The 23,149-nt window shown below is 42.4% G+C and overlaps 1 protein-coding gene across 1 annotated transcript; it reads left to right on the top strand.

Moving 5' to 3' along the window:
* Nucleotides 1–3,176: 3,176 nt before the first annotated feature.
* Nucleotides 3,177–15,661, top strand: MMADHC (metabolism of cobalamin associated D). The gene is made up of 7 exons (XM_042827270.1): nucleotides 3,177–3,285; nucleotides 4,907–5,051; nucleotides 5,290–5,507; nucleotides 7,818–7,923; nucleotides 8,455–8,585; nucleotides 11,366–11,452; nucleotides 13,031–15,661. The coding sequence occupies exons 1-7, from the start codon at nucleotides 3,277–3,279 to the stop codon at nucleotides 13,223–13,225; spliced, it is 891 nt and encodes a 296-aa protein (XP_042683204.1). The 5' UTR covers nucleotides 3,177–3,276; the 3' UTR covers nucleotides 13,226–15,661.
* Nucleotides 15,662–23,149: the final 7,488 nt, after the last annotated feature.

The raw sequence follows: 23,149 nt of genomic DNA, 5'->3' as shown, positions 1-23,149 counted from the left end.
ACGTTGCTCACCCATTTCCAACCCCCTGCTGTGTGCAGGTCGCCAACCAGCAGCCCAGGCTGCCCAGAGCCACATCCAGCCTGGCCTTGAATGCCAGCAGGGATGGGGCATCCACAGCCTCCTTGGGCAACCTGTTCCACCCTCTGCAAAAAAACACAAGCTGCAACTCTAAAGCTCATGGAAAAATTCCGACAGGCTCTGTTTGAACAGGATTAAAAATATTTAACCTTCCAGCTAATGAATAAAGATGAGGATGGAGAGGTATTGACTGCAGTCCTGTCGCTTCAAAAAGTGAGAACAGAAGGTCTCACAGCTGGGCTTTATGTATCAACATACGCATTTCAGAAACAGGACAGAAATGGACGTTCTTGTAACTCAAGGCAGCACACAGTGGCAGCAGTATCATGGAGCCAAGCAGACTCTGAAGCCACCACACCCAGCCATAGCCATGCAGGTGCTGGCTGGCTCACAGATGCTAAAGTGGCTGGGAGCATTTGACGTTTGTGTGAGAAGTCTGTTGATTTTTATGAGAACAGATGCACCTGAAGACAGGAAATGCACTATTTCCATTCTGGATGTATGGAAGACTCCAGCCCAACCCCAGCAATGCAGACCTTCAAGGATGGTGTTTCCTCATTTTCCCTGGGCCCTGGAAAGGGTAAGAAGAGCTGAAGATTCATCCTTGGCTTGCCTTAGCTGCCAAAACTTCTTTTTGGAGGCATTTCTGACTCCTCTGCTTGCAGATCAGGAAATCCAGCACGTTTGGAGATGGTGAACATCAGCCAGAGCTTAGAGTTTGGGTTTTGGGCAGAGCAGAGCACTGACTGGGAAGTTTCCCCTGGTATGCCTCCTGCTAGAACTCTTTCCCAGGCCACATCCTGTCCAAACCACCAAGAAGCCACTGTCACCAAGGAGGAGGCTGAGAAGGAACAAGACCATCTCAGGAACACAGCATGGAAAGCCAGGCTGTGCACTGCAGGTTTTACCAATAAACCTGCTCCAGGTTCCTGGGCAGGCTGAGATTCTCCTGTCTTCATAGAAAGAATAAGTGATCAGTCAATAGAACGTACGTGTATTTTTTCACACACACAAAAAATTAAACTGAGGATTTAGGTATCATCATGTATGCATTCCTTTTTCTCTCTCAAACTGAGGAGAGTAATCTCCGAGGGAAGAATTTAATCAAAGCCAGCTGCTAATTACTTTCCTGACACCAGGGAAGAAGAATGTTGGCCTCCAAAAGATCTGGGAGATTTTCATGATTAATATTTGATAAATCTGTAATTGGATCGTTTGATTTTGTAGTCTCCTTTGAATAGAGGTAGAAACTTTATTGAAATTAATGTTTATGAATTCACGCCACAAACTTCAGGGGATGATAACTCATTGATTGATAGGAGTATCTTGAAGTGCTAACCCTGGAGAGAGGAAAAATGGGGATTGCTTGAGGACAAGTCAATACAGACTGAATGTAATCCAGAATGCTTTCCTATTAGACAAAATAAACGGCATTCTGCAAATAGTTAAAGTTATGTTTCTCTAGGATTTCTTTCCCTGAAGTTCAGATTTAGCATGAATATTTAATTTAGATACAAATGAGAACTGAGTGTGCTAGCTTTGAATTCATAGCTGGGAATCATGCAAGAGTGAGCAAATGTTCCCATGAAAAAAATCCAAAACATGAAAACTGCAATGCTGTACATCTCTGGTGCAAAACATAGCCTATGATTGAATTCTGTCATGCTCCTAGAAAAGAAAGGAGAAGTTCATTAAAGTAAGAACATTGTAGGGCTGAATATTATTTATTATTACTATCAGCAAGAAAAAATACTTTCTTGCTCTTATTTTTATCTATTATGTATTCAAACCTTTAGAACTGGTTTATGCTAACAACCCAGTGGCAAAGCAAAAACAAATATTGCCCAGAAAGATATTTTATAACACATGAAATCACAACAGGAGCAAATTTAGCTGCGATTTGAACACTCAATCTTCTATTTTGAAGGCGAGAGATTAAATTTCCCTTTCCTTAACCAACATCACTGCTTCGAAAAGACAGCAAAGAAGTGGCAAAAAATAAGAAAGAAGGGTCTTAATCTTCGTATTCCAGTGTGGCTTGCGTGTTTTCCCACTCCTGCAGAAGCAAACAGCAACACAGCTCTTTTATATCAGCTTTAAAGGAGGTCGGGTTTGGGGCACCTCTCCCCTGACATTTTTAATTCAGCATTTAAATTGTTCCATTAGCATGCACAGCAGTTTCCACGTACGCAAGTAGGGAGGCTTGTGCCTCAAAGAACTCATGATCTAAATTAAATCGCAGTCCTGGAAAAAGGATGAAAAAGGCACCTGAAAACAAAATACCGAGTTTTCAGCTGGCTACAAAGCTCTCCTCCTTTCCAGGGGAGATTTATGGGAAGGTAAGATACTGGGCAAAGCAAATAGGCTGAACTTGGACATAAAGGCAGGGGGCTGCACGTAGAATCACAGAATGGCCTGGGTTGCACAGGACCACAGTGCTCACCCAGTTCCAACACCCTACTGTGTGCAGGTCACCAACCAGCAGCCCAGGCTGCCCAGAGCCACATCCAGCCTGGCCTTGAATGCCTGCAGGGATGGGGCATCCACAGCCTCCTTGGGCAGCCTGTTCCAGTGCCTCACCACCCTCTGGGTGAAAACACGAAGCAAGGAGGGAAAAACAAACAACACCTCTGGCTCTCTTCAGAAGGGCTTTATTCCTATTTCATACACCACATCTTTGCAGAGGCCATCCCTCTGCCCCCAGTTTTTCCAGCAAAATGCCCGTTTCTTGCTCAGCATCAGCCCCTCAGCTCCCCGCGCCGCACTGCTGCCCCCTACCGCACCGACGTGGCATTGCGTACCCCCGCACACCCCTACGTGCCCCACTCGGGCCAGGCCCTCTCCTATGGGAGTCCAGCCCCGACCAATCGATTGCCGGCCCCCTCGCCGCGCCGCCCTATCCCCGCTTCAAACACCCGCCCCACCGCTGATCGATGGCTCAGCGAGCGGCTGCTCAGGTCTGGCGGCCGAGGGGGTGCGGGCGGGGCGGGAGCGGCCTCCGCCATTTTGTAGGAAGCGCGGTGTGGGGCTGCTGTCAGCTCCCGCTGTGCCGAGCGGTGTGAGGGGGGAGCGGGGGGCAGACCTGAGAGGGGAGCGGCCCGGTGCCGACCGGTCTGTGCAGGGCCTCAGAGGACGCTGCGTTCGCTTCTCTTGCAGGGGGAGCCGGAGCGCTGGGCGAGGGGCTGCCGAGCGTCTGCCATGGCCAACGTGAGTAAGCCGGGCCCGGTGCGGGGTTGCGGCCCTGGTTGCGGGCCTTGGTCGTACCCCGCTGCGTCTTACTGCAGGGCGATGGGATCGTGCTCCTCCTTCCAGCTGAGTCTCCGAACTGCTGCGGTTCAGTTGGAGTGAGGGCGGAGGCGCGCCCGGTTCTGGTTTTAAAGCCGTGAGTTAAAGCGAAGAGCTCGAGTTCAGCGGGGCGTTCAGGCTGAGGGGCAGCAGCCGTCGCTGGCCTCGTTCTGCCACGCAGGCCGCTGTAGAACCTTGATCTCGGGGTGTTTTTCAGTGGTGCAATATCAGGCGTGTAAATATTTGCAGAGCTGGGCAGAATCCACACGGCTGTGTCACAGTGCTGTGTCCAGCTGGGTCCCTTCCAGCTTGGGATGTCCCATCGTGCTCCGTGTGTGCGATGCCAGCATCTCCCTGTGGAGTGAATCAGCGTTAACAGAAGTGTTACTCTTGTTACAGATGTGCATCAGGAAAGTCATCCGTGTTTTTTTTGAAATATAAAAAAATAGGTTAGATTTGATAGTTTTATCATGGCACTTGTATATTTCTTATTTAGAAAACAAACACAAGTAACAGTTGCTGCTTGCACTGCTTAAGATACAATCATAGAGCGAATCATAGAATGACAGAATGGCCTGGGTTGAAAAGGACCACGTTGCTCATCAGTTCCAACCCCCTGCTGTGTGCAGGTCGCCAACCAGCAGCCCAGGCTGCCCAGAGCCACATCAAGCCTGGCCTTGAATGCCTGCAGGGATGGGGCATCCACAGCCTCCTTGGGCAACCTGTTCCTCTCGTTGAGTTTCAGAGCTGCTTGTCGCCTCAAAGCACTGATGGCTCTTCAGAGCTCCTTTTTTGAGGCTGTTTGCATGTAGAGGGGGACAGTATTGCATCACTTTCTGTTTGCCACCTGACTGAATCAGCTTCTGATAGCAATTAATAGTTATGTAGATGGCATAAGGCCGTGGCGTAAAGCAGATTTGCTGGTGTATCTCAAGACAGCAGAATTCATAAAGGTTTTATGGCTCGTTGGCAGCTTGCCCAGGGTGCTGAACTAATCTGTTTGCAGTAATGCTTGTTTATAAATATGTGAATGTGCTGAGTTTGCGAATCTAACATGGATTGCACCAGCTTAAGTTTTGCACATGTTAAATATTTATGGATTTCAAGTGCAAAATACAGAAGTAGAAATTACCATACCCACCTGTTTCGGTATGCATGTCTCCCTGCATCCTTTGGAGCTGTTGATATGTGTGCTTTGCTGCCAAAGAAGAGTGTGTATGCACATATGTGTGCTTCTAGAGGAAAGACACAAGATGTATCTGTAGTGTTGTTATCTGGTCTCCCCTCAAGTCTTTTAAGAAGTGTGAGTATGGGCCAGCTGATGTTTGTGCTAGTTTTCAGGGCAGAGGTCTTAGAAAACAACTACTAGAAAAAGAGAAAAATATATATATATATTTTTTAATTTCTATGTTACAAAAATAATTGCTGATAGTTAACTTACGGTTTTAATTATGGAGTGAAGTTTCATGATATACAGAATTGTACGTGAACTAGTAATTTTGTTAGCAGTATATAATACTTGCTTTTGTTTTTGTCTTCTCAGGTGCTCTGTAACAGAGCAAGATTGGTCACCTACCTACCAGGGTTTTATTCCTTAGTCAAAAGAGTTGTAAATCCCAAGGCTTTTTCTACAGCAGGTTCCTCTGGCTCAGACGAGCCTCATGTTGCTGCTACACCTCCTGATTTATGTAAGAGCAAGCAAATTCATTTTCTTTCAATTGATGTGCTATCAGAATTGTACACTCCATATAAAACTAGGAATTCTGAAGTGTGTTTCTATTGTGGCAGGACACTTACCTGTGTTCTGGTTGCCTTGGTTTTGTGATTGTGAGCGAATAAAGATATTTGAGCTTTTCCTTTTCTTTTCTTTTCTTTTTTTTTTTTTTAAATAACACAAGGACTAAAGCAAAGCCTTGACTTTTACAGGTCCAAGAACCGTATGGCCCGATGAAGTGATGGGTCCATTTGGTCCTCAGGACCAGAGATTCCAGTTGCCTGGTAATATTGGTTTTGACTGTCACCTAAATGGTACTGCTGCCCAAAGGAAAAGCCAAGCCTCAAAAAGTCTGCCTGATATATTAGCAGAACCTTCACCAAATGAAAGGCATGAATTTGTAATGGCACAATACATAAATGAATTTCAGGTAAGAACAGATTCTGTGATACAACCTTCTGTGCAAAGCTGATGTTTCTTGTCCAAGAGAAACACAGTCATTGTGTCTTCCTTCTGTAAAAAGATATTCCTGATGTTCTGGGTGGCTCTAAAGATGTGCTTCAGGTGAGGTAAGGAAGCCTGTGTAGAACCTCGTGATTTCTGTGGTTGTGTGAAAACTTCAGTATCAAAATGTACTGCTTGCAAAGTCTCACCACCTTTTATCAAATAAGAGTGGTAGTTCCTTACTTAAGTATTTCATCTGATGTATTTGGCCTTGCATAGATTAGAGTGTACTCAAAGCTGCCTGTTTGGTTCTGACTCCAGTGGAATTCAGATGTGAGAAGCAGACCAATGTAGCTCAACCTCAGGTCTCAGTGTGAGAATACATTTTGGCAATGGCAAAGCTTGCAGCCAGTCAGATGCCATGTTAATGAGAGGCAGGTTGTTAATTGCTAGTTTGACTTGCGTGGTCAGACTGTTTCAACAAATGTTTATTGCCACTAGCTGCTGACTCAACTTTCCAATCTCTGAGTTCTTGACATGTTCAAACTTCAGAAGTCAGCTACTAAATCTCTGTTGTGAAAATGCTGTGTAGTGTTTTCTTTTTAAATGTAACGTATTCCAAACTGTTGAGAAAACGTAAGCTTCTGGTGAGTTCCCAAAAGTCTGTTTTCAGTGTGTATGAATCATAACTTCAGTTGAAAGACCAACAAAAAAAAAACCAACAAACACCTAGCCTTTGGTTTACTTAACAGAAACCAGGTGCACTGATGGCACGTCTGCATTCTAGAAAGATTACTTGTACAATGAAGTCATCAGTGCACCTGCTGCTGACCAGATGGAATGGAGAAACTGGAAAGGTTTCACAACTGTTATTCAGAAGGCAGTTAACAAGAATCAGCTTGTTTAATACCAGTGTTGCTGAGGAATCCATGAGCAGTGCTTAGCTAGTGGAAATGCTGAACTGCTTCTAGAGAAGACCCAGATCTGGATTGAGTACAAAATCCTCCCATGGCTTGCTACAGCAGGCAGGAGAAAAGCTTGGTGCTGCTGAAGCTCAAGGTCCTGTGCTTGAACAGTCAGAGGAGTTTTGTTTGCATAAAACTAATATAAATGAGCCTGGCAGCCCATTAATATGAAAATATAGTATAGCTGTTTGGAAAATGGCTGTAGCCCCTTAATTATAGTGTAGGTGGCAAGTGTGTGTACTATGAGTTGTCTTCAGCTGGGTAGAATGGGAGCTGAAGACAAGAAATAGAAATCAGCCATTACATTACCATTCTCAGTAAGGGAAGCAGCCAGTGATTAGGAAGAAAAGAAATGATTTAGCATCATAACTGCATGATTTGCCAGGCTTGAAGTACCAGCTGCTCTGTCCCAATGACTTTACAATCATAATGCAAAATACATGTGGAAATGTATGTATTGAAGTGCTTCTAATATCTGTTGTTGGTGTACATGTTTGTTTGTTTTTTTTTTCCTACCACTGTTGATTTATAGAATAAAAAAAGTCAGCTATGCTGTGTGTTCAGGGAAATTGTTTCTTCTAGGGTGAACTTGCAGTTACAAACTGGTGTTAGGTGGGACTCAGCACTTCAGTCTCAAGCTGCTGCATTTTCTTGAATATTAAGGCAAAGTTATAGCTGCTAAATCTGTGCATAAGGATTCTGCACCCATGTTCCATAGCTGCCAGCTTTGGATAGTAACTGTTTTCAGTACTTTCTTAAGGACATTAGAAGCTTAGATTCTGTGTATCTGACTTGCAGTGCTGGGTGTTTAATGTATCCACAAGAATAAGGGGTTTTTTTTAGAAACTACAGGAAATAAGATTGGTATTGCAAACCAGTTTGTTATTTCAAGATACCACAGCTCTGTTTTGCAGGCTGCAATTTTAGCTATAGCTGAAATTACTGGAAGCTCAGAGCTGTTGAGCTGTTGTGTAGCTTCCAGGTTTTACTCTGGCTCAGGTGATGTGCACATGTCTGAAATCTGTCAATTGCTTTTGTATCAAACGCTTGCAGGCTGTTTCAAATGGATCTTTTTCAAAAGTTTCCCTCTTGGTTAAGGTTTTGGATAGTGCTGTTAGAATAAAATGCAGAATTTCTGTTCAGATAATGGGCTAACTTTAATATGTAAAGTTAGAACAAGTTGTAAGTGACAGCAAATCATCTTTCTGTGAGATTTGTGGAGTAGGCATACAAAAATATAGACTAGTATGCCACTATGTGATGATATTCCTGTTGTATATTATAGAGTAGGAAAGTTAATTGTTTTTTTGTTTTTTTGTTTTTTTCCTCAGGGTTCTGATGTTCCACAGAAACAGCAAGTAAATAATGCTGAAATGTATTTTGAAAATGCAAAAGTGGAATGTGCAGTACAAGCTTGTCCTGAGCTGCTACGGAAAGGTATAAAGAAGGTTAACTTTCTTGGATGATTTCAATACAGAGAACAAACTTCTTTAAAAGTAAGAATATGTCAGTAAGGGCTTTGGTGAAATGGACCTTGCAGAATGTATCACAGAATAAGGAAGTCCAAAGTTTGTATTTCACAAAAGAAAAGGCATGTAAAATGAATGCTGGATTTTTGCTGTTGATGCTTTGAGTTTCATACAGAACTTAGTGCTGTGCTGTGGTAAATGATGTAGGAAGAGAATCTTGATGGTTTGGGCCCTTTCTGTGAGTACTGCTATGTCCTAAGAGCAGTCAGAAGCAGATCTGGGATTTTTCCACTGAAAGGTTTAAAGTAAAAAATGAATGTGTGTGAAATTTTCTGGCTTAACCAGAAAACCTCATGCAGAGAACTGGAGTTCCTTCACTTCAAAGTTCTGATAATTACTGATGATACTGATTTGCTAATGATTTGAATTAGGTTTGGTAATTTATCCAAAACTGAAAAATGTTCAAGAGCAAGCCATAAAATACTTGTTTCACTTTTAGACTTCGAATCCATGTTTCCAGAAGTGAATGCCAACCATTTAACAGTACTGACTGTTACCCAGAAGACTAAAAATGACATGACTGTATGGAGTCAAGAAGTGGAAGATGAGAGAGAAATGCTGTTAGAAAATGTGAGTAGTTGACACAGGTATCATTTTACCTTTGTAGATTAATCTTCTGTGTATTATATGTATATCCTGCTTTACTTGCAGCTCTGGTAGGAATATACCTTATTGCACCTTTGAGCTAATCCTGTCTACTGTCTGATTAAATAGAAACAACTTCTTTTTTTTAAACATTATATTATTATTCCACTTGAAATTTCTCACAAAACAATTGAATTCTTTATAGCAGGTAGAGTCAACTGTGTATGTTGTGGAGTGGTAAAGCAATACATCAAGCATCTGTTGTTGTCTCGCAGTTAAAGGACAGCAAGTATTTTCTCACCTTTCTCCCACTTTAGTACACTGTGTTTTGTAGCATTTTTCTGCTTTTCTCTGTTTTTTTTTTGGTGGTGGTGTAATTAAAATTCAAGCATGGACTTCATGCATCCTCACTTACACAGGTGGTTGCTGAGTTTCCTCGTTCTGGTAGCAGATACATCTTTTAGTCTGGGTATCAGTAACAGTGAATCAAATGCTAACCAGCCTCGTGAATGCTGTCTTGATGCCCTCTTGCCACTAGATGCCTCTCTGAAAATAGCTTTGCTTCTCATTCTAAAGATTGTTTTGTACCTGCTCCAGCAGGTGTCACTGTTTGCCACTGCTGGTATTTCTTTTTCTTGGCACCTTAAAAAAAAAAAAAACCCACAACATTTTCATGTGTTACTTGTAATTTTTTAAAAAACTATTTAAAAAAAAAAAAAAGTGATAGGATTTTCATCTATGTGCTGAGGGTCAGATTCAGGTTTTAATGCCCTTTGCAGCTTCATAAATTGCAGGTGTGTTCTGTAGAGAGCACTGTTTGGGTTACCACTAAAAGAAACAAGCAGTCTGCAGTATCAACACAAAAATTACACACAAATTAAAATTCCCTTCATTTTAGTATGGTGTTCTCTTTGAATTATGTATGGTCTGTTGATCTTTGGCATTGTAATCTGGTCTAATTATATGTTAATTGGCATCTTTCTTCCTTGTGCACCTCCCTGTCAAGTCTAATATAGTCATTGTAGGAGTTCTAGGATGTTAACTGTAACCTCCTGGCCTAAAGGTTACTAACAGCAAGGTCACAGGAAAATGGTCTGTTTGTTTGCTTCATAAATGGTTAGAAGTTGCATTAAAGATACTAATTTAATGTGAGAGACTTGTGTTGAAGTAATGAGGATGATTTACAGCCAGGTCTAAGCATTTACAGTGGTGAATGTCAAGTGGTTACTAACACTGCTCTGAGAGTTTGCAGTGGGTTTGTTACGCTGCATCTTTTGATCTAGTGTTGTATCAGAAATGCAATGCCTTAAATGCTGTCTTCAGATGGTTTGCTTGTGTTTAGGGCTAATCTTCAGAGCCATCAGACCTCAAGGTGTAGATCTGGTTACTATCAAGGATAAACCTCCTTGTTTTGGGCCTCTTAGAGGATGAGGCTGACTGAAAATAATACTCTTTGTACCTCAAACTTGTCAGGCAACAAAATGAGACTAAATAAAGTGTTAATTTATTCTGAAGTTAGAGGTATGTCTTTTTATGAGATTAGGAAAACTCCATTGTGTTTCAAGGGAGCTACATGAATTCTGTATCTTCTTTTCTCCAGATCAGTGCATTTAGCTGCTCAGATTCTTGTATCTGGGCGTGCTTTCTTCAGTGCATGGGCAGTTCTGGAGTCATCATGTATCTTGAGGCTTTGGGGGGAGGGTTCTCATTCACCTTTGCAGACTTCTTGAGAAGTTATTCTGTGAATTCCTGTTGACTGTCCTCACATGGATTGGAAACTGCTGATCTAGGTGACTAAAAGCACATAGCTGAGGTCTTGTGTTCTTGTTCATTTATCTGTGCAAAAATATGCTGTGTAATCTATAGCTGATGTAGTTTTCTTGTGCCTTGTGTTGTAATGTCAGCTTTAAGTTTAGGTGCTTGTTTGCTATAAAAATGTAGTGATTTCTGTAAGGTATTTCTCCAAAGGGAGGTTTGTGGTGAGGCATTAGAGAATAGGGAACTTCTTGGTATGTTACTTAATGTATATTTTCATAAACATCAGCTGGTATCCTCTGCTGTAAATAAACCAACTTTGATTGTCTAATAGTGAAAGTGTTGTTCATCCTGACCAAGAATCAAATACTACAAGAGAATTGGTGTAGACTGGTGTAAAAAGGAAGAAAAAAACCCCAACAAACAAGTACTTAAACTGGTTGCTGTCATGATGCTGAACTAAAACATTCTGCAAAGATCATTTGCAGTTGTGTGTTCGTGCTGCCAGCACTGTGTTGGTATTTTCCTGTTAACTAAGAGCAGATCTAATAGCAAAACTGTATTTTTATATAAATATATAGTGCCATGTTTGGACTATGTGGAGTCCAGGTGAGATTTTTTTATTCTGTTGAAGTAATACTTGGCTTCTTGGAGAGGGTAACAGGTATGACTGCAATCTGCATGAATAATCAGAGTAATTACACAAGCTGTTAATACATTACTGACTGGCACAAGGAACACTTAAAACCTTGTATGGTTGGACTAATTTAATATATGCCATTAATTTTAATTGCCTTAATATTCTTAATATTTTTGTTGAAAATGTATCAAATTTCTCATTTACTAGCAGAGAAGAAAAATTCATTTTCAGTATGCAGTATTCATATAGATTTGTATTCAGTATATTTTGTGTGTTCAGTATATTTTGTGTGATCCATGTCTATCTATCTACATATCTGTCTGGATATAAAACAGTTCTGATCTTCTTCCTTATTTATTTTTCTTTTAAGTTCATTAATGGTGCCAAGGAAATCTGCTATGCAATCTGTTCTGAAGGCTATTGGGCTGACTTCATTGATCCCTCCTCAGGACTGGCAGTAAGTTATGTGCTGTGTGGAACCCTACTGTCTGAACTCACAGTGGTACTGGAATTCTTCTGTATGGGTTAAATCCACCTTTTTCATGTTGCCACAAAGCTGTTGCCATAGGATAATTCCTTTTATAAATTAGGAAGATAGGTTATGACCCTTCATGTACTGTGTCACTTACTGCAGCTGGCACTTCAGAGATCATTATTTAGCAATGAGGTTTTTAGAGAGTTGTAGGAATTTGATGCCTAAAACTTTGTCACTGTGCAGTAAGCTGCTTTTGCCTTCCTAAAGGTCTTTTGGTTATCCATAAATAAGCCTGTTTGTGTAGATTAGTACTTTAAGAAAAAAAAAAAAAAAAAAAACAAACAAAAAACACAAAAACAACCAGAACAGTTTGCATAAGTTAATGATGTGTGTTATATAGGGAAAATGTTCCAATTAAATGGCCTGGAATTCATTATCAGATTACAGATGTCACACAGAGGGTGGTGAATGGGTTGCCCAAGCAGGCTGTGGATGCCCCATCCCTGCAGGCATTCAAGGCCAGGCTGGATGTGGCTCTGGGCAGCCTGGGCTGCTGGTTGGTGACCTGCACACAGCAGGGGGTTGGAACTGGATGAGCACTGTGCTCCTTTGCAACCCAGGCCATTCTGTGATTACATGAGGAGCTGGCAGTTTCTTAGCAAGACATCACTGAAATGTGACAGCATCTTAAAAGTTACAGTAGAGTTGAGTTTCTATCAAAGCACGTGCACATGCATTTTTGTTTGAGAACTTATTCTTGAAACAGTCAAATACCTGAACATACTCATAGCAAAGCTCATCTTAGTGAGTTTATATCTAAAAACACTGTGAAAGGCAGTGACCTGCTGTGTCAGCAGAGCCAAGTAGGCTTAATAGGAATTGTTTGTAAGCTAAGAAGGCAGTGGAAGGTGTTTATGGTACAGTGCATCAATGAGAATTCAACACATTCAAGCAGTAGTTGCAGATTAATAAAAGCAGGATATTGTCTTTGGGTTCCAGTTCAGTAGTACCTTCCTTACTCACCACCTGTCCATCAGCAGTGGGCTTCTGTCAGATACTTCTTCTTCTGAGATAAAGCAACTGTAGTATCCTGTTCAAATTGACACCGATTTTACTGTTAAGAGTCTTGATAGTGACTCACTCAGAAGACACATGTCTTAATTTTGCTGTTTTATAGGCTTCTTAATGTCTGAAGAAGCAGCAGAATTTTTTTAAAAACACTTAAGGTGTTTTGTGTGTCTGACTTATTAGACAGTCAGACATGCTGATGTGCCCTCAGCCCTCTGTCTGTCTTAAAGGTATCATAAACCCTTAAGTATGGGTTACCAGTACAGTCAGTGGTGCTCTGTCTGTAGAAGTCTCAAGCCAAACTGCACGTACAACTTCTTCCAACAGATGCAGATGGTATTTCTGGGTTTAGTTTTCTTGTTGTCTTTTCCTTTTGTGTTTAAAACGGGGTAATTTTGACACCTACTAAAACTTGACTGTGTTGTTACCGATCTGTTAACCCTCATCTGTTCAAAACAGTGATAGGAAAAATCTCTCTTCTTTTCCACCTAGTTTTTTGGACCTTACACAAACAACACTCTGTTTGAGACAGATGAACGCTACCGCCACTTTGGATTCTCTGTCGATGACCTTGGCTGCTGCAAAGTTATTCGTCATAACATCTGGGGTACTCATGTTGTTGTAGGAAGCATTTTCACTAACGCTGAACCTGACAGCCCTATCATGAGAAAACTAAGTGGGAACTAACAGTCGACAGGGTTTTGCAGATCCGTGTGACTTTGGCATTCTTTGCCTTGGTGATTCTTCGTGAGCGTTGTCAGAAAGTACCACACTTGAAACAGTTTTAGATAATAAAGTATCTGCTATTTATTTTAGTCTCACGACTATGCTCATCACATGTGATTTGGAACGTTATTTGATGCTGTTTTAACAGGTACTTGTATGTGCCATGGGAATTTTAAGCTGTGAGGTTCCCTCATCTTTGAGTTCAAACTCAGTTGGCTGAGTACCCAGCTCTGCATAGCCTCTTACCATTATCAGCTGTTCTGTCATTTGGTATCTGACAAATCTGTGTTCTTTGCATTTAAAAATCTTGATGCAATTGAATTTTCTAGGAATTATGACCACTTACTGCAGTGAATTAGTGGGGGGAGGAGCAAGTAATAGTACCATTCTCTCATAATATAAAACTTAATGAAGGCTGCAGCAGTGAATACTGGGCTAATTAATTGCTCATGCAGTGCTCTAAAAAGAATAAGTTAAGCTTTTAGGAATCTTTGCCTGCAAGTAGTACTGCTTTAGAGAAGTGCTGATGTCACTGCTACATCCAGAGACTCAGTGAGAAGCCTTAACTCTAGAATCAGTCATCTCTTCGTATTTCTGTCTTCATGTTGCTTGTGATTTTATTTTCTCAGTGTTAGCTAAATATATTGAACTATTTTATATCTGTAAATGTAATTTATACTTGCTTTTGGAATTTTTTAAGGTCATTAAATACATTGATGTGGGCTGAAGAAAAAGATAACAGGGCAATGCTTGGATACCCTCACTGTTTTTTCTTTTACTTTAATGCAACTGAGATTTATCTCTGGAATTTCAAAATGCCTCAGCAAAAGGCAATTATGATCAATTGCTGTAATTACAATCAATTATAGAAAACATTTCAGCAGGAAGGCTTCAGTAAATAAGTCGGTCTCTTCAGATGACATAAAAACCTTCAAATCAATTGAGGTTACTGGAGAAACAGTGAGGAAAATTGAAGACATTTGAAATCTCAAAAGCTGTCAGCTGCCTCACTACAGAAGCTAGGTAATTAATGTTGCTGCATTCACTTTTTAGGACTGTTTGGCAATATACCACAGCTGTAGCTGTTTATGCAACAATAGAAATCTTTCAGTCTCAGTCAAAATTAAATGGATCCTTTGTCTGGATGATGGCTGCCAAGATGATGTGTTCAGAGGTTTAGCTTCCTTTCAGATAGCTTGGGATTTTAATAATCATTTTTTCCCCAGTATTAATAATTAGACTTAGCACATATTGTAGGCTTGTGTACTGTTTCTATTCCTTATTTAGGTTCAGTTTGCCAGTTCAGTAAGCCAGTTTGTCACCAAAGTCCTTCTGCTGGCTTTATTTAGTAGGCTTAGAACCAGACCTTACCAAGTGCCTGTGTCTGGCCTTGTTAATGACTGCCTGATCGCAGAGGTGCAGTTGAGGAGGGCTCTCCCTGCTGAAGTAATGACAATTGCCTTTCTGTTCTCACCCTGGCAAGCCAGCCATTCAATTTGTGTTGCCATCATCACCACTGTTGGCTCCAGCCTATATGCATTCCAAGGCTGAAGTGTGTGGCTGTTGAGGCAGGATTTGCTTACTGCAGTGTCGTGGAATCTGCCATGTTTCTAGAACATGAGCTCTTCACCTCCTGTCTGCTGGCTAAGACAGTTGTAATATTCAAAGTCTGCTTTATTTTTTGGCCTTGTTGTTGAAAGGATTTAAAAAATACTGAAGGAGTTGCAGAGTATCCTTGTACAGAACCAACTGAAGCATAATTCTTTTGCAGAGTACGTGTTACCTCATTTGATGGAGGGTTGTTGTCCCAGTGCACAGCACCATTGTAGAGAACTTAGCTGGATAAATACTAGAAAACTTCTGTGAAATGCTTCACATAGTTTAACTATGCTGAAGGCTCTTGGTGCTCTTTGTTTTCTTCCAGTGACTTTGTTGTACCTGCCTTTCTATATATATTTTTTTTAATTGAGGTATATTTTCAGGCAGCTGTCCAAATTAAACTTGAGACACCAGTTTCTGAGTTCATACCCTGTAAAGTTTCATGCTGGAAAACGTGGGGTTTTTTGGTTGCTTTATTTCTTTTTTTTTATTAACTTTTCAAATGGCTTTGACCCAAGGCAAAAAAACTCACTGAAAATAGTGGGGATTCTGCCTTGACATCACTGATAGTATTTCATGCTAGAAGTTGAGGGGAGATATTTTGTGGTATTTTTCTAACTAACATTTCCTTGTACATAAAAGCTTACTAAAACTCTCAAAAGAGGCTAGAACTATTCAGTTCTGTTCCCTTTCATCAGAAGGGATTTATTGTACATTAATTTGCTACTGTGAAATAAAGGTTTTGGAATACAGTGTGATGAGCTGTACTTCTGCTAATAAAAAAAGCATCAAATGAAACACTGCTCAGTGTCACAAGTTGGGATCCTTTCTGTGGTAAATAAATGAAAAGAGATTTGATGCAATGTTATGTCTGTTCTTAGCAAGGATTGGTGTTCTATGAGAAGTTCTTATCAGCTTGGGGAGAGTTTCTTAAAGTGTGGCACTTTTAGTGAAGAGTGAACAAGTTTTCCTGTCAGTGAACTCGAGCTATTTGAAGTGATGCTGAGCATCACAAGAGCAGTGCTGTGACTGTGGTTATTTGCAGACATTAATATACACAGTGGATGTGCCTAAAATATGCAAGGCTAAAAACTGTTTGTACTGGTCAGAAAGCTAAAACAAAATGTTGTAGGTGAAGTACTTGCCACTTAGTTGCCTTAAGATATGAAAACGGTGCTAAATGTCTCTTCAAAGAATTCATACTGAAGTTGAGAAATGACATGGAGCATTTTGTCTTAAGTAGCAGAATCTTATGTGAGCAGTTATCCTGGTGAAGTTCTACACTGCTGTGAAGTAAAGAACCCTATTCTCCTTCCACCAGCAGCCACCTGGCTGGAATTGAAGTGCTCGAAGTAATCCACAAGGTCAAAGGTATCTTGGGGGAGAAGGCCCCTTTTCTTTGACTTGCCATCTCGACTGCAGGCTTGTTGCCCTTTCTTGCTAATTGCAGTGTCACTCAACAAGAGATTCTTTGGTTCATAACCATGCAGGGAAGCATGGCTGTAACACTAGACAGCTCCAGGTAGCTGATCCAGAAATGTAAGGCTGCAAAGGTGTAAGCTGCTTTGTCACAGTAACAGATGTAAAACTTGGTCTGTGAGCTTGTTTGGCTCTAAAAGGTTCTGCCCAGTCGGGCTAAACTAATTGCAGAAATCTTAAATAGTGGGGGGAAATGCATAAACATGAGAGATCTCTGTGGTGTGTGTGTTGACACTTGTTCAAACAACTTGAATGAAGTATGGAGAAGTGATACAATTTTTATGCTCTGAGAGATTTGTATAATCCAAGCCTTCAGAGAACACTCACCATGCTCTTGTAGTCAGCTCTCCCCTCAGGCAGATCTCTGTGAGATCTGCCTGCTGGACTGAAGGAAACATGAAAGCTGCTGGTTGATAGAAAGCATGGAATTGGTTTTCAAGGTGCACGTCCCAACTGAAGCTTCTGAAATGTCTGATGGATTCAGGTAAGGAGATAACCTTCTAATGCAATGCAATTCAGATATTCAGCATATTTATTTTTGAACTGAGCATTTGAGAAATTAGGTAGTTGATTAAACCATGTGTTCCCACTTAAAAGGAGATCATGTGTATTAAATGAATTCCTGCTCTTGCTCCCAAGCTCATGCTTGGTAGGCACTGATGAAGCTCTTGCATTTGGAGATGGCATGTTAGCATTGCAGCAGGGATGTTAAAGGCTGACTCATGGAGGAGACATGCAACTGGTGAGAGGATAATTGAGGACTGAAGTGCCTCACTTGATCCAAAAGGAAATATCTCATATATGCTTATTTTTAGATGCTGTGTTTTGTTAGAAAGATGGATGTTTCCACACCATTTTCATGTGTTCTGGGGATTTTTTTCAGATTTTCTTATGCAAAGTCAAAAACCATAGCTTATGTTCTGTATGAATAGCTGTTTTTATTACAAATGCCTTAACTACTTTTTTTTTTTTTTCCATTGCAGTGTTCCAACTCAGTATTTAACATTACGGCATGGGCTGTGTCCTGCACGTGGACGGGGTGCTGGGAGTGCACATGAGCTTGCTTGAGAAAATGTATTACCTATGTAACTGATTTGTCAGGAAGGAATGTTAAGATTATTCAGTATTTTCCAGCTATTAATTGTAGATTAATCCCAGAAATTAATTAAATGTTTTAAAAAAAAACAAACAAACAAAAAAAAACCACTGATACAGAGTGACATTCCAGCAGTTTATTTTACTTGATCACCTTTCCTCTCAAAGCATAACTTAAGCTGGGCCAACTACTTTTTGCAGTTAGTGATGAACTACTGAAGTTCTGACCCTGTTACTGAAGCTGCTGCCCAAAGACCTTCCCCCCATCAATCAGAATCTGCAGCACCTGAGCTCTACTTGCTGCACTGATACCACCTGGGTGTTGTGTTGCTAACCATAGGGGACAGGAGGCTGGCTGTTCTGCATCATTTTGTTGAAGCTGGCAGAGCTGGTTTCCACTTAGTAAAGGTATGTGTCCTCACACTTAAATGCACCAAGGTTGCACGTTGCCATGCACATGTGCTTTGTGTCTCAGTTTTCGTGCAGGCTGTCACTTGCACAGAGGAGCCTTTCTGTGGGTGCCTAGGAGCTACATGCACATATGCACATACATCCCTGTGCCTGAGGCTTGCAGCAGCTGCTCAGTGACAACAGCAACAAGTTGTATCAGCTGCAGGAATGGTGATGTGTTGGCTTTTTCATAGGATCCTGCCCTATTATAGTTCTCTTTGTTTCTAAGGGAACAACAGCATCTGGCAGTGCTTTGTCAGGAGCAAATCCTCGCTGTGGGATGCGTGCAGCACTGCTTACATCTCCTGCTAAGATATCTTTCAGAGACAGTTTGCTTTTGGCACGTGTGGGTTTTCTCACACAAGCTCTAACCTTGGTGTATGTATGCTCTGTATGTGCCTTCACCAGGTACCTGCCATTGAATAGTTTGCTCTTGATCACATCCCAAACATCTCAAAAGTTTTTATGTTGCAGTAGTAAGTCGGAAAAAAAAAAAGTCTCCTTTACCCATTGGTTATCAGGGAACACAGGTGAGTAATAGGCTCAACATGCTGCAGCTGTGCCACTGTGCCCAGTCCAACCCAGTTTGTATCAGAGCACAGAGCTGCTCTGAGCTGCTGCTCTTCTCCTGGCTCTGCTGATGTGGTTGTTTAGTTGGTGCACCCCTAAATTTGGTAAGTTGTGCTCTCTAAGATGTGCTTAGCTCTGAAAATAATTGAAATTGCTGTAGAAGTTAATTGCAGGGGATCCCAGGACCACTGGAGTGGTGTCTGCTTGGGAGAGCTGAAGCTAGAATGTCTTGATTGAAAGTTATTTTCTAATTTCAGTGGAATTTAAAACTTGGAGTGGGATTGGGAAGCTAGAATTTATTTTCAAGACTGCTGTATTTACCTCTGGAAGTTCTGTATGTTTTTCTCAGTGTGAAGGCAGAGTGGGGTGATGGGGAGTGGGCTGCAGCTGGTGCAGCCTGTGTGCCAGGAGCAGGAGGGAACAGCAGTTCTGTGTGTGCTGCAGATACCATCATTCCCACATCGTGGTCTAATGAGATTTCATGCATTTTTTGGATGATTCATCTCATTAAATTCTTTCTGTCTGTTCAGTTTATTGCTTAATGCTAAAGAAGTTATTAAAAAAAAAATCTCTAGCTATGTAGCTAGCTGTTCTGCTTACATGTTTAAGTGCTGTTTGAGCCATAACTTTTCACTACTGCCTGTACATATTCAGCAGTTACCTGTGGCCACCTCTGTGCACCCTGTGGTTTTGGTGCTCACCCATCCACGTTGCCTATGGGAAGCCCCCTGTCCCTATGCACACCTGGCACCCATACAAAGCCCCCAGTAATTAAGAGCTGCAAACTGCTTTTGTCTGCCACAGGGCCTCTGAAATAGCAGCATTTCCCCTTAGCAATGCCATTTTTGCTCTGAGTGTGTTCCAGCAAGGTTCAGGCTGCTATTTCAAGAGCTGCACAAACACAAAGCTCTGATCAGTGCAGGCTCTGGTGAGGGAGAGCTAACAGGATTATGAGACTGAAATTTCATGCAGCTGGGTGTTATGCTTCAGCTGGAAAGTAATCGCCTCCAAAAGAAGTGCTGTGCCAGCCAGGCTGGGGGAGCTTTCAGAAACATGAACTTTTTCTGGGGCTGGGGATTTTGGGGAGCTGTGCCTTCTAATTAATGTGGGATTGTTTCAGTAAAGCTCTTCAGGCTATGATCAGTGCTGCATTGCTCTATAATGAGGATATTCATGCTAAGCTGCATGGGGAGGATTTATTAATTTAAGATCAGGTGCAACATGACCATTCATAGAGCAGACCTGGCCTGGAGGGGCTGCAGGGGTCAGTCAGGCCCCAGCCGCATGCAGAGCATTGAGGAGGATGTCCTCAGCTGCAAGCATGCTGCTAGGACCCAGGTATTGATAAAATTCAGGTTTGAACCAGAATGGTGGAGCCAGAGGTTGGACTCTGTGATCCTTATGGATCTCTTACAACTAAGGATGTGTGATGGTTGGGGCTGAGTGGCTGGAAAGCTGCACAAACTGAAAAAGGGATCTGAGAGTGTAGGTCTGCAGTTGCTGACTATGAGCCAGCAGTATGCCCAGGTGGCCAGGAGGACCAACAGCATCCTGCCTTGTGCCAGCAGTAGTGCACAGGCTGCCTGGGAAGTAGTGGGGAGTAGTGAAGTCATCAGCCCTGGGGGTGTTCCAGAACCACAGGAAAGTGGCACTGAGGGATGTGGGCGCTGGGCATGGAGTGGTGGAGTGGGGTTGGGCTTGAGGATCCTGGAGGTCTTCTCCAGCCTTAATATAGCTCTGTGGCTCAATGGCAGAGACCTAGAGATCAGCCTCCAGAAGAACAGGAGAACATAGCACCACTGAGAAGTGTTTAGCTGAAGGAGTAATGGCAGCCCTTCTGAGTGCAGTCAGGTCTTGGGTTCAGGTCTGAAAGTGACATGCAGGCATCCCACAGGCGAAGCAGAGGCTGGTAAAAAGTGTTTGGAAACAAAATTGTTTAAAAAGTCAGTGCTTTAATGAGTGAAGTTTCTTGGATCAGTCTGGGAAATCAGTGGCTGATGGTAGTTAACTAAGGAGGAGTTGTGTAGACTTAAGGGTTAATGTCAAGGGGAAACACACCCTGAAATGGCAGCAAGTGGTACAAGGGCCTGTCAAGTGACCTAATGATGTTCGAGTTGTAAAAAGTGTATCAGTAAGAAGAAATGAAATGTCAGCATTGCCATTCCTATGATCTTCCCTTTCAGGTTATATGAGATATCAACTTTTTAAATGCTACTGATAGCTCAGAGTGGTCTGTGTGTGCATGTGCTGGTTGTGAGTGGAGGTGGAGAAGGGGCCTGGGATGGGAAGGGCAGCAGAGGAGCATGTGTTGGCAGCACTGGGCTGTCTTCCGTGGCACTGGGCGTGTTGTAGCCCACCAGGGCTGTATTTGGGCAAGGAAGCACAGGCTTGTAGCCAGTGCCAGCAGGATGCTTGTATGGGTGAGTACATCCTCCCTGTATGGGTTCCAAGTTCCATCCAGCGTGAGCCAGAGAGCTGCTGTGTCAAACCGAACACAGGGTGAGGAAAACATGTTATTGTTCGTGGGTAGATAGGTGAGAACAACAAGTAGTGTTTGCTGTCATAGGAGGAGGGCTAAACCCCAGGACTATTGAAAACAAAACTGTAAAAAGCATATTCAGAAGGGCTGGGGATGGCCTGGAAGGAGGAGAGATGCAGGAAGGATGAGCCCGTGTGCTGCCATTAAAAACACTGCTTTAAATTGTGTTTGTTCAGCTGAGTAAGAGCTACTGGGCTATCTTTTTTATAACCTTTTTAAGCTTTGAGCTATGTGCTCTACAATACCATATCAGTCCTTGTGCCTGAAGCTGTTTGCATGCCACTAAGTGTTGGCTGCAGGAGTGCAAATAAATAACTGCACAAGAACCAGCAGAATGCACTGGGGCTACATGAGCTTAGAGCAGAGTCATGGAACACTCACAGCCCTTAGAGAGAAGCTGAAGGAAAAGAGGATCAGGGGTCACAAACGGAGGCCCAGCAGTAGCAGGGCAGCTGCTCCAACCCCACTGTGGGAAGGAAGCAGGGGCACAGGGCAGAAGGCAGCAGTTCTCTGATAGTCAACTTATCTGACACATCACCTGTATGATTAAAACATTTATTTGTATAACTGTACATCATTTACAATAGTTAAAAAATTAGGCGTTTAAAAGGCATCTCCCAGCCTCAAAATAAATATGGTGCAGCTCAGCATTATATGCCCAAAGAGACCCACGAGGAGAGAGGAGGGGGGGATCCACATGCAGGGTCTCAGCTTCTTCTCCATGGCCCATGGCCTATCCTCACTCCATCATGGGTCTGAGCTGATGCAGTTCACCCTGTCTCAGCAAAGGAGCAAGGCCACTTTCTCCTCCTCTGGCTGCAGGAGGAATTAGTGTAGCACACAGGGTTAGGTGAGTGAATTGGGTTAAAGTGTTTTTCTGTTAAACGCAGGATCACACAGAATTGCAGAAGGGACCTCAAGGATCGTGAATCTCCAGCACCCTGCCACAGGCAGGGCCACCAACCTCCCCATTTAATACCAGCCCAGGCTGCCCAGGGCCCCATCCAACCTGGCCTTGAACACCTCCAGGGATGGGCTGAACAACAGCATGCTGCATAGAATGATAGAATCACAAATCACTAAGGCTGGAAAAAAGCCTCAGAGCTCACCAAACCCATGCCCACTGCCTGTGTCCCTCAGTGCCACATCTTTCTGGAACACTCCCAGGCACAATAATATCCCCCTCCACTCTTCTTTCTTCTCTGCAGCTGGCTCTGTGGGAGGAATGGCATTGAGGACTGGGTTGGGTCCTGGAATGGCCAGGTGGGTTGAGCTTGCATAAAGCAGCAGATTGCATCTAGCCCTTAATTGTAGAGAGTTGGTCACAGGAGAACCAAAAGGACCTCCAAATGCAGGGCTTTGAGTGCCACCAGCTAACCTGTCCTCAGTAGTTCTGTATGAAAAGGTAGAAAGGGAAATGCAAGGTGCTCAATGCACAATTTTGACCAGGAAATAGATAGGTAAATCAATTAAAAATAAAACCACCACCCAACCCTCACATCAAGAGGTACCAAGGCATCCAGTGTGCTTTCAAACCCTGGAGAAATGCCCCAGACCCAAAGTGTGAGTGCTGCTCTCCATTCTTCTCCAGGAACAGCACTTCAGCAGGTATCACAGCTCCAAAGGGCTGCACACAGCACAGGGAGTGCAGCATTTTCTCCCTCTGTCCATGGTTTATGCTGTACCTCACACAAAAAAGAGCACGGTAGAGCGTAAGCTGTGAGTTGGTGAAGCTCCTTGGAGCAGGGCTGGCTACCATTAGTTCAGGAGAGAACAATTCGGGACGTTTGTAAGAACTTTTCAAAATTAAAAAACAAAAGCTAAGCTTAAAACAAGACCACAGCCACCCTGTTCATATAGCTGAGCTTAAAGAAAAAAAATGGAGTGGAGTTGTTTTCAACAGTGACTATATATATATTTATATATATAAAATATTATATATATATATAAAGTATATATATACTCTTATGATAATTTATAGGCTACAGGCTTACCCACTTGCAAAACCACTTTTTTTCTTTTTTCCCCAGCAATATTAGCATTAAGAACCTTTTAAATGCTTTAGAGCCTACTCAATATACAAAAATAAATATTGCATACGTGGTGCCCAACCAAACCAAGAACCACAGGAAGCTGGCGAGGATCCCAACCCC

This window comes from Centrocercus urophasianus, unplaced genomic scaffold, assembly GCF_019232065.1.
Source record: "Centrocercus urophasianus isolate 14NV4802_14NV808 unplaced genomic scaffold, USGS_Curo_1.0 seq_28, whole genome shotgun sequence".
Lineage (NCBI taxonomy): Eukaryota > Metazoa > Chordata > Aves > Galliformes > Phasianidae > Centrocercus > Centrocercus urophasianus.
This window is presented reverse-complemented; position numbering and strand designations above follow the sequence as displayed.